This window comes from Atta colombica, unplaced genomic scaffold, assembly GCF_001594045.1.
Source record: "Atta colombica isolate Treedump-2 unplaced genomic scaffold, Acol1.0 scaffold146, whole genome shotgun sequence".
NCBI lineage: Eukaryota > Metazoa > Arthropoda > Insecta > Hymenoptera > Formicidae > Atta > Atta colombica.
The window spans coordinates 544,779-556,511 of record NW_017259235.1 but is presented as its reverse complement, the minus strand read 5'-3'; the positions used below and the strand labels follow the sequence as shown (position 1 = coordinate 556,511).

Genomic DNA, 11,733 nt, shown 5'->3' with positions numbered 1-11,733 from the left:
ATATATATATATACATATACATATATAAACTATTCCATTTTTTAGATGAACATGTAAAAAATAATATTACAAAAACAAGTGTTAAGACTGGAAGTAATACAAATTTAATTAAAGACAATGAAAAACCTTCCACACACAATCCTAATAGTAGCGATTCTAAGAGAGCAATTTCTAATTCAAAATTACTGAATATTACTGATAAAAATGGAAGGGATCATTTTAATAATAAGCATAAAGCAAAAAATACTGCATGCATAAGGAAACAAGAATTTGTAAAACAGCGCAATGTTTCAAGAAATGGAACAGAAAAGGAAATAAAAAAGTCAAACTCAGTGAAAACAGATTTTGAGACAACTGATATAGTATGTCAAAGTAAAAATTTAAACAAAGATAAAACTTTACCAAAACAAACAAAACAATTTCCATCAAAATTAAGAGGTCAAGAGCCTTTTAAAAAGAATGCATCTACATCTAACTTTTCTGATGATAAAAATAAAATTGAGAAATCAACATATGTATCAGGAAATCTTAATTCGCCATTAAATGAATCTGAAAGAAAGAATGAAAAAATTGTTAATGAACAAAATTTTCATAGCGATCAAAAAGCAAATCGCAATGATTTTAGAAAAAATACTACATTTGTTACGCAATATAAAAATTCAACATTTTCCAAGCCAGTGCAAAATGTTCCGAGAACAGGACAAATTCCAATGTATGGAAGAAATTCATCATATGCATATAATAATTCAAAATTTAATAGGAATCGTAATGACAGTGCCGAACATAAAGTTATGAAAAAAGAGCTTACACCTACTAATGTATTTACAAAATCAAATACAGGAACTGAAAAACTTGACACAAACAATTTGGAAAGTTGCACAACGCAAAAGGAAGAAATAATTCAACCAAATGTAAAATCAACAAATGTACATGAAGTAGATACATTATTGTCTAACGATAAAAATGATACAAAATCTATAAAAGTGGAGACACACTTAATACAAAGTAAAGAAAATATGAATATAAGAAACAAGAATCAAGACCAGACCACAATATCAGAACAGTATTGTGAAAAAATGAATATCTGTAAAGTTGATGTTGTCCAGCAACATAGAGAAACGAATAAAGAAGATATCAAACCATTTAAGCACTCGTCTAATTTAGCTTCTGATAAATGTGCTACAGACTCACAAACCAATGCCATACATCAGTATTCATCAAAGGTAGAAAATATGCAACGCGTGAATGATGTAAATCAATTAGAAAACAGTCAAATTACTTGGAATCAATCCCCTGACAATGCTATGCAGAGAGGCGCAGCAATTATGAGTTTACAACAGTCTATTCAAAATATGCATTTTAATACACAACAAACTTTTACTCAAACAGGAAATTTAAGAGGACAGTCGTCATGGGAACTAAATAGTAGCAAATTTTATGATCAACATTTTTCAGTTAATGATGCGATGAGATTGTCGCAGATTCCAAATACTTTCAACGCACCACCCTATAGCAAAACACAAATATCAAACGATGACAGGGTCACCGGTACATCTACGCTCGAAACCACGATGAATAGAGAAAATTCAAATGTACTGTATAGATATGGACCGAACGTACAGCAGAGACCTGTTATGGCTTCTGATTTTCCTGGCCATTCTGTGTCGTCATGTCAGACTAACCAATCCAGATGGAATTCCTCGATACAAGACAGTTATCACATTGAACATCCATACGTTGCGACGCAACCTACAATGATGCACATTTACAATTCTGCAGCTTTTAGTCCTGATGATTTTAATAATACAATGGATTATGTATCACATCCAGTAATTTATGCACCATCTCCATATATGCAAACATGGAATTCACAATTACAGTATTCAGTGCCCGTTGTGTATAATTCTCCATGCACGAATTATACATTTCCTCATCATAATCAGTCAAATAATTTTAACAGCTCTGTACTTGATCAGCAACATAAACATAATCCTTATATGCAAATGAATAATTATGCTAGAGATACATATCATGATACAAACACGTGCGCTGTACAAGCAAGAAACTCTGTCGATAATGTTCCGATGAAATCCAATTATTATTACAAGAAACATCAAGACAATTGTCGAACAATTTGTGATGTTCCTCAATATGTAACATCAGTTTCATATTCAAAATCACAACAAGGTATGAATTTCATGCCTGCTATAAATCAATGCAACACATCATATTGTCCAAATCAGAAATATTATAAGCAAAACATGACAAATTATATGAAAAATCCGAAAGGTCAGGTACAAGATTTTATTTGTGATGATAATGCATCAGAAGACACTCCTCCAATAATATCTCCGAAAGAATTTGTAACAAGCAATGTAAATTTTTCAAATCAAAGTGATCAATTTGCGACACGAGTATTTAAACCAGAGTTCAAGATGAGATCAAACTCAGGATATCGTCCGCCATCCTCTTTATCAAGGTATAATGGCAATTTTCGCAGAAATACAACTTTTCAAGATTTTCCGACTGAATATACATATCCTGTTAGTATTGGCCGTGGTACATATAAAACTAAAAAAACATAAAAATAGATCTAGATCAAGAGTTTGAGCTATAGTATAAAATATACATTAAAATATACATATATATTCTTCATGCAAAAAAATTTATTTTAAAATAATTTACTTTACAATTTAAAATATTCTACCTCTTATAAATCTTAGAAAGAGAATCAGCAGCAAGCAAATTTTTCCGAATTGTTCAATGAGATTGTAAGTATATTTACTATGCATTTACTATGATCTACTGCAAATCATAATTTACTATCTCGTTTTCTATTTTTGATGTTTAAAAGAATATGTTTTTATATAACAAGCAGTTATAATATTAAGATAGAAAATTCCTATAATATACATTATACCAGATGTTAAGAAAACTATAAGTGTATTATTAAGTTTAGATTCATATCATATTGTAATTATCGAACTCAAAATGATGCTCTTCTTGCATCTAAAGATTCACTTAAATATGATATACTATGTTCATAAATATATAAAGTTCTGTTTAAATCCGTAAGTTTTCACAGATGTTATGAATCGCTAGATATGTAAAAATTGTTCGAAACATCAATTACGAGAAATGTTCAACAAATATTTAGCATGTAAGATTTTTCGTATGTTTGATTTCTTATAATTTTAAGATGAAATATTTCAGAAAAATATATATTCTGCTTTACTTTATTTTTCTATCTTACTTTTGTGTTTAAACTGTATTGTTAACAAAGATGATATAGTTTATTTTTTCTGGACTCGTTTTATGAAATAAATACAATATGTTTTGATATTTCTACATTGCTTAATTTATATATTACATTGTTTATAATTCCTTAATAAACCTCTTTTTTTTTTTTTTTTTTTTTTTTTATACATGTTAAATTCATAGTCTATCACAATGAAAAGTCTGAAAATGAATGCACACAGGTATTCATAAAAAAATTTAATTAAATATTTATATACACATTCAGATAAAAGAAAGCAAAAATAACAAATATTTATTTGTTATTTTTGCTTTCTTTTATCTGAATGTGTATATAAATATTTAATTAAATTTTTTTACTCTTCTTAACTTTATTATTAACATTTGTAATGAAGAAAGACAAATATATCAGCTTAAATATACAAAAGTCTCATTATGTATATTTGATGATATGTCACAATCAAAATGTTAACTTTAGTAAATGTATATGTGACTTACTAGTCAATATATACATTTACGTATAGCAAATTACAGTAAGTATATCATTTAATTGAGTTAATATTGATTGTGACATAGTATATACAAATTAAATTACGTGATTTGTTTTATATACGAGTATATATTTATGTTTTATATTTTATACATTTAACATGACGTGTTAAATATATATATATATAATATATCACAGCCATGTAGAGGCCCGTTCATTTGTGTCAGAAATGACCATGTCATTCAGAATCACGCGTTTAGGCTTTCCTAAAATGGCAATTAAATCGATTTCGTTTCTCGCTGTCAAGATTTGTTTGTCAGACAACGATTGTATACTCGATAAAATGTCAGGATTTGGTCGTAGCATTATTAATTGGCAGTTGTTTTTCCTGAAGTCATTTATCGTCATATTAAGACCCTAAAAATAATATATCAATGGATTAATAAATATTTTAAGAGTAAGATATACAAATATTTATAGATTAATTTTTAATTTTGCGTTGTATTAATTATAAATTATATTCTTAAAATGTTTTTTTTTTTTATATATTTTATAAATGACTGTTTCAAAACCTGTGCGGCAGTGAAGTCTATTTTGTCGATATGTTCACAATCTAATACGACATTCATACCGGAATTCTTCGTTAGATACATTCTCAAATAATCTACTGCAGGGAATAAAATTCCAGCGGTAGGACGAACTAAGAAGTAGTCTGTTGTTGAGATCTGCAGAAAAAAAATTTTTAATCCTTTATAATTCTTAACATAAAGAATTTTTCTTAATAAATATATCTAAATCCAGAGACACAGTTTAATTTTCTTACGTTTCTGTGTTCAATATTTATTGTTGGTCGCGCATTGAGATATATTAATATCGCCAGATCTAATATCGTACCTATCAAAATTCCCATCTCAACTCCAACAAATAAACAGGCAAGGAATGTAATAGATGCCGGTATTAAATCACGTTCTATAAAGAAAAATAATATTAGGTGTGGGAAAAAGTGGCGAAGTTCGTGGCGTTTTTCCCATTACATCTAACGTTACACCTAATATTTTATTTGTGCTAATTTCATTAGCATAAATTTTTTATTCAATTATCACAATGAACAAAATGTTAGTAGCATGCTCTCTCTTTCTCCCTTCAACAGTTTAACAATAAATTCGAACAGAACATTGTGGATTAATATTAACAAATATTAACTGCACCCGCAATTAAACTGATGTTCTGCTAATGAATCATAAGCCTGATATAATCTAACAAGCATTATTTTTCTAATAGAGATGCGTATCTAATAAAGAAAATCTATGTTAGTCTAGATTAATTGTTTTGAATATATATTCACTCACTATTGCATTTCCAGATTGGAATTATTATATCAATTTCTATCATAAATATCACCGCGCTAATTATAACAGCGCTCAGTGTCGCCTTTGGGATATAATAAAAATATGGTATCAATAAACTTAGCGCAAGTATGACTAGAATACCTGAAATTATTTATCATTTTCATTAATATTTTTCCTTTTTTTTTTTTAAAGAGATTTGTACATTATTCTTCCCATAAGGGAATAATGCTTAATTTATTTTAGTTTAATTGTTAATAAGAATGTGCTATTTAATGTCATTAAAATTCACCCGTGTAGAAGCCACCTAAAGGTGTCCTAACACCAGAAGCGTTATTAACTGCGCTTCTCGAGAAAGATCCTGTAACAGGCATTGACTGAAAGAATGAACCAATCACGTTACATAGTCCGAGAGTCAGCATTTCCTGCGTAGCGTCTAAAGGCATGCCTTGTGCTTTAAAAACAATGAAAGAAATATTCAAGAAAATGCTTATATATATAAATAACTTGATAGAATACATATATTACACACGACTTGGCATATCCGAAGACAATGAAGTCAAATGATATAAAATCGATTAACTCATTTGCATCGTTAACGTAATACATATATAGGCACAATTTTTCTAGTCTCTTATCACGAGAGCGCATATACGTATATATATATATATATATATATATATACGTATATATTCACATTGATTAATAATGCGCGAACAGATGACCGCGCATCTAATGTATGTCATATGGTAACAAAACGAAAGAAAAGAAGTCTTATTTCATATGATTACAAACGGATTAAAATTTTACTCTTTCGATTTTTATTTTCATCAATAAAGAAATAAAATCGCGTTTTTGTGAAATGATTTTATATAATATATGTAATATGTATCAAAAATGTTATACAAAATGCTTTTGCGATGGCGACGTTTCCAATGATAGAGATGAGTGGCACAATCAAGATGCCAAACTTTAAATTCTTCGTCATATCGATAAAATTTTCAGTTTGATTGCCAATTGTTCTCGAAAACGGAGGTGGTTTAACAATTGGGAGACCGGCATCGATGTGACCCGTAAGGATATACGGTGTTCCGCCGTTCATTTCAAAAATATAAGATGTAACTGCGCAAAGGACAACCACGAGAGCATTCCTAGCTGTACCAATCGTCCAGAGGATTCTTTTTAGCGTGGTACTAGCGACTTTTTTATCTTTCAAATACTGAAAAACATAAACCGATACATCTCGTGATCGTAGCCTGTTTGTGCTTCAAATAAGTTCTATACCGGTATACCTTTAAAATCAGTAAAATTAGGATACAACAGCATGATAAAATCAAATCCGGTATTTTCGTGTCAGCCACGTTATGTATTAACTCCATCAAAATTTCGACGAATTTTTCACCGTGAATATTCAAACCTAGCAAATTTTTTATTTGACTGCAAGCGATGATGACGCTTGCAGCTGATGTAAATCCGGACACTACCGGTATCGATATGAATTCGACTAAAAATCCTAAGCGTAAAATGCCAAGTAATATTGTGATGCATCCAGACAGAAAGCAAAGCAAGGCTGCATACTCGGGAATTCCACTGAAAAAAAAATTATCAAACTTGGAATGTAAGTGCACTTTTATATTATACAGTCTTGACGCAAACGACATTTTCTCAAGAGACAATGTCAATGTGGCTTATGAAAAGTGCTTTTAACAATTCAATTACGTTACTACTCAAGTGATCTCATTTGATTAGCACTCTCTTTCATCACACGACCGGATGAAACTTCAAGCGAGAACATTATTATGTCGCTCATGCACATAACGACGTCTTCAATACAAGCAAGATTTGCTGATTAAATACAACTTCCGGCCAATTATCTTAAAATTGGTATACTGTTCCTAGTACTATAAAATTTATACTTTATATAAAAAAAAATCATAGCAACTGCAAACAACATTTAAAATCTAAAAACTACACATTTGTCTAATAATAAATAGATGGAAAAATTTATTATATAATTAAAAGATTAAAGCAAGAATTGATACTCAAGTGTAGAATTGTGCAAAAATCCAGAAATTTAAGAGATATATTTGCTGTTATTTTTAGAAGCTTTAACGTACCTCGCATATGTCCAAGTCAGTAAAGATATAAGTGCTGTAGGACCGATATTGACTTCTCGACATGTGCCGAAAAAAATATAGACGAAACTTCCCGCGAACGCACTATAAAGCCCGTATTGCGGCTCCAAACCTGCTAAACCTGCATAAGCTATCGCCTGTAATTGCAAGTATCACGTTTTTTTTAGTACCGTTTTTTTTTTATTGAATAACCACTGAATAACTTCAGACAATTAAACAGACATATATCGCATATTATGTACTTGAGGTATCAAGGTTAATCCTACGGTGAGACCCGCAACAAGATCGCCTAATGCATCCTTTAGTTTATACTGCGGTAGCCATTTTAAAATAGGAATTCTTTTTTTAATTATTCCTTTAAAATTAAGACTGGTCATCGTTATTTATCAATTATACTTTTTATTATTCTTTTCAACGTCCTAATAAGAGAATTGCAGCAAAGATAAGAAATCTGGAAAGGCAATAGGTAGTATGAAATTATGTCAGAATGATATATCAAATATATTTTTATTGAAATAAAGAAATTTTTATAAGTGAAAGTTTAACATATCTTTAAAAAATTCGATTTTTTTCAGATTCTTATCTATTTCTTTTTCTTTTTTAAATCTTTAAAAATGAAATTTTTATTAAAAAAATAATTAAGGTTTGCATATTTAATACTTCTTATTATTAATCGGATTTATGTACTTTAGTTTTTTATTTATTTAAAATTGTGTTTAAAATTAATTGTAAATGAAAATTTAATTTTATCGAATAAATTAAAATTTATAACGTCTTGTGATATAAAATATTAGATATATTTTACTTGGTTTCGATAAAAAGAAAATATTCAATTTGTATATTTGTATGCAAGCGACATATACATTAAGTGACATATCATCCGATAACAATCACGACTCACGTAACATTATGTTTGTGTCTTCCGTTATAATTGCGGGAATCCATTGCTTTGATTCATATCGAATCGTTTAATGTGTCATGTGTTAATCACATCACAGACTTGTAACTCAAATATAGAACTTTAGGATTCACATTTTTTTCTCTGCGTATTCGCTCAAATACTTATTGTGACAATGAGATAGTCAGAATACGACATAAATAGCTTATCATAATTATGCAAAAGTTACAACACGTTTTCTACACAATAATTATACACAATTATCACGAAAGTCCAGACATAGCTTCTCTTATTAGTAGCTTATAGTTATAGTTTATTAAAAGAGAATACGAAGAGAGTACCACTGTTTTTTCAGAGTAAAATTAATGAACGTTCTTTTTTTTTTTTTCGAAGAAAAAATCTTTTTTGATCGCAAATGTATGTTGTTAATTCATATATTATTACAATTGCAATCTGTCCGTCACACCAGTTCTTATACAACCGTTTTTCACATACTGCAAGCACCTTTTTGCCTCTTCGCTTGGTCGCGGTCCACACGGTGTTCACGTGTTAACGCATGCGTTTACTCGATCCTTCCTTCGTATGACATCATCACCGGAGATCAGGCTTAGATCGCCAATTTATTCAAATTGAATGGATGTCTTTTTCATAGTACCTTATCTAATGAGTCTTTTGGATTCTTTGATGGCAAATCTCAAGGCAAATATAATTATAATCCTTTAATTCCATATCCTTTAATATATACCACACTCGCTGCTTTCGATAACAAATACGTAGCGTATTCATAATACTGTTTATGTTTTTCGTGAAATAAATTATTTTTTATATATGTTTATGTTGACATAATTTAGTATAATCAAATAATGCCGATAAGAGCTAACACAAGATATCAATGTGAAGTTTGGTTTATTCAAAATAATTTCAACCGCAAACATTTCGATCCAATTTTGAATTCTTATCAATAATAATAAATCCTCATATAAAATGTTAATGAAATCGATCAACTAGACGTAGTGACAATGTTGTTGCCTTCCTGATATATTATACAATAATTTATCGAATCGTTATATAATAAAATATAAATAAAATTTTTCCATAACTTGCATAATCGTCAAACTGTTCTTAAGCTGCGTCGAATCTCATCTGACGAGAAAAGATTCAGTACAAACATATAAATTATAAAAAACATTAAGGGAAGCCGTCATCTAAATACAATTAGCCATCATATGCTTTATCCAATAATTCAATATTGTTCTGTAAATTTAATTTATTTAATCCATTAATCTAATTTGTTTGATAAAAATCTAAGATAAATTTCTTATTCAGTATTTTTTTTTCATCTAAAATGCGTATGTCGTCCCAATCATGAAGATACTCTAATCGATGTTCTATAATAACCGATCGCTGTTTGGTATTCCAGATGTGGTTTCTGTGTTCACTAATGCGAGATTTTGATATTCTGTGTTGGCTCTAATCGGCATTATTTGATTGTAATGATTTATCTCAATTGAGCCTTAATATTTAGTTTATTAATTATATGTTTATTTTGTACATTTTATATGAATTTTAATATATCTATTAAAATTCATAAATAATTGCGCCATTGTTAACAATAAAGTACTAACAACGAAGTATAAGATAAAGTATATTGAAGGATGTTATTAGATAGGAGCGGCTGTATACATTAGTTTATCTATTTATACAATATCAGTTTTTATATTCTCAGAAAGACTTTGAAAATAATTATCAATATATGGAACATCATGTGATTCTATGTAAGGGAATCCGCGGAGATCTAAGAAAGAGTGATTGACAATTGATAAATTTTTAATTCGATTTCTGATTCTCATCCTACATGCAGATTTTTAATTCATAATCTATGTAAAGTGCTTCTCTGGATGCCTAGGTTTAAGATTGGTTAGGTGTGCACTGCATGACTGACAAACACAGAATTTGAAATAATTATTGTTGCAAATGTTTATAAAGATTCATCCTTAGAACAGGCCAAGGATTGTAGAGTCAAAGTCGATTGATTGATCAATTGGCGATATAATATACGATATATGGATAAAGCGAAAAATATTTTTGCGAATTTTTATTGCTTGAATATGACTCTAAATATCGGAAAAATGCTTTTTATGATGCTTTTTATGATAAAAAGAAGTTCGAATAGCATGATTATACATATGTGTATGCGTGTGTGTTTGTGTGTATGAATATGAAATGAAGTATTTCTTGTTTGATATATAGTATAAGTTTTAGTTCAAACTTGTCGTTTAAATTCGTGGCGTGTAAATATGTACTGGAAATGTAATGCACGTAATTCATGGGGACGATGTATGCATACTGGCACAACATATGGAACACATTAGAACACATTCTGACAAATGCACTGATACAAAAATATTTAAATAATACTTTTTCCTTAATTTTTATATATAAGATTTATAAAAAAATTCATATAAGATTCATATAAGATTTACAAAAAATCGTTACGTGCGTTTGAAAATCTCATTACATTTTTCTTATATTTTTAATGTTTTTCTGCATAGTATTAAAAAAAAAATAATAAAAAATAATGAAAGAATTTTATTGAAAGAATTTTATTTTAATGATTTATTAGATTTTCATCACAATAACAATAAAAGTTAAATAAAAAAAAATTATTAATAATAAAAATTGAATTACAAATGTTTGATAATTACATTAAATATAAATAATTAAAAGTATACATTGATTTCAAACGATAATTCTACATAAATATATATTATATTACGTTTAAATAATGATATTCAATATATTTCTTCATATATTTGTGTGATGTTAGAAATATACGCTTTGATTCCTACATCGTAATTTAGTATCCAGTTATACTGGGAAATTACACATAAAAACGTGTCCTTGTCTGTTTCCACCAATTATAGCAATTCGACTTGTTACCTGTAATGTTTAGCGAATTCATAGTTCATTGCGCACGAATACGTAACTTATGTACTACATGTGACCATGATGATCATACGATAAACTAAGTTTAGTTTTAACAAGTGTCCTTGTCATTCTTATTACGTCATGCGGATGTGAAAAAGAAATAAGATCAATTATTAATAAATATGTATTATCACATAAAAATACATTTGTATTACAAATTGTTTTTTTAGAACATATTCATGTAAAATAGAACGCAATTATAACGTTATAATGGAACGTTATAATATATACATTAAAAATCAATAAAACATAAAAAGAAAAACATAATATATTTATATGCTGAGTATGAAATTATTATATAATGATTGTTATAATGTGATTCGTTTTAATGCTAAATTTTGGCGAAATAGTATTTTTTTATTTTTGAAATAAAATATCTTTTAGTTAACTTAATTATCTTTATTACTTTAGCATATAGATATCGAACAGATCTAATATAATTCGAAAAGATATAAAAAAATAATGAATAAAAGTAAAGATTTTGCGGATAATATTAGATAGTTAGATATAACTTTATAATTGTTTAATTTCTTCAAAAGCATCACGCTAAATAAAATAATATACAGCGATTAAATTGAACATTGAATATTTGAATCAACATTTGATAATCTTCCTCAAATG

General features: G+C 28.4%; 2 protein-coding genes across 2 annotated transcripts in view; one reads left to right on the top strand and one right to left on the bottom strand.

Annotated features, from left to right (window-relative positions):
• Positions 1–2,648, top strand: part of LOC108685120 (putative uncharacterized protein DDB_G0282133) — a 5,054-nt gene extending 2,406 nt beyond the window's left edge. Inside the window, exon 4 of the mRNA XM_018189774.1 lies at positions 43–2,648. Coding sequence (XP_018045263.1) covers positions 43–2,585 — 2,543 coding nt within the window. The 3' untranslated portion in view covers positions 2,586–2,648. The remainder of the gene's footprint in view (positions 1–42) is intronic.
• Positions 2,649–3,937: 1,289 nt separating this feature from the next.
• LOC108685140 (sodium-independent sulfate anion transporter-like) lies at positions 3,938–8,193 on the bottom strand. Its single transcript, XM_018189801.1, has 10 exons — positions 8,128–8,193; positions 7,469–7,677; positions 7,209–7,363; positions 6,384–6,681; positions 5,998–6,310; positions 5,384–5,545; positions 5,095–5,235; positions 4,569–4,714; positions 4,318–4,470; positions 3,938–4,162 (listed from the first exon to the last, which is right to left on the bottom strand). Exons 2-10 carry the CDS (start codon positions 7,601–7,603, stop codon positions 3,938–3,940), a joined length of 1,728 nt encoding a protein of 575 aa, XP_018045290.1. The 5' UTR covers positions 7,604–7,677; positions 8,128–8,193.
• Positions 8,194–11,733: the final 3,540 nt, after the last annotated feature.

Excerpts from the sequence above, each read along its gene's own strand:
- LOC108685140 (XM_018189801.1), bottom strand. The coding sequence starts at position 7,603 with ATGACCAGTCTTAATTTTAAAGGAATAATTAAAAAAAGAATTCCTATT. Across the intron at positions 4,715-5,094 it reads TCCAATCTGGAAATGCAATA|AACGTGATTTAATACCGGCA; the intron begins GTGAGTGAATAT and ends TTTTCTTTATAG. Across the intron at positions 4,471-4,568 it reads TAAATATTGAACACAGAAAC|ATCTCAACAACAGACTACTT; the intron begins GTAAGAAAATTA and ends TTTTTTCTGCAG.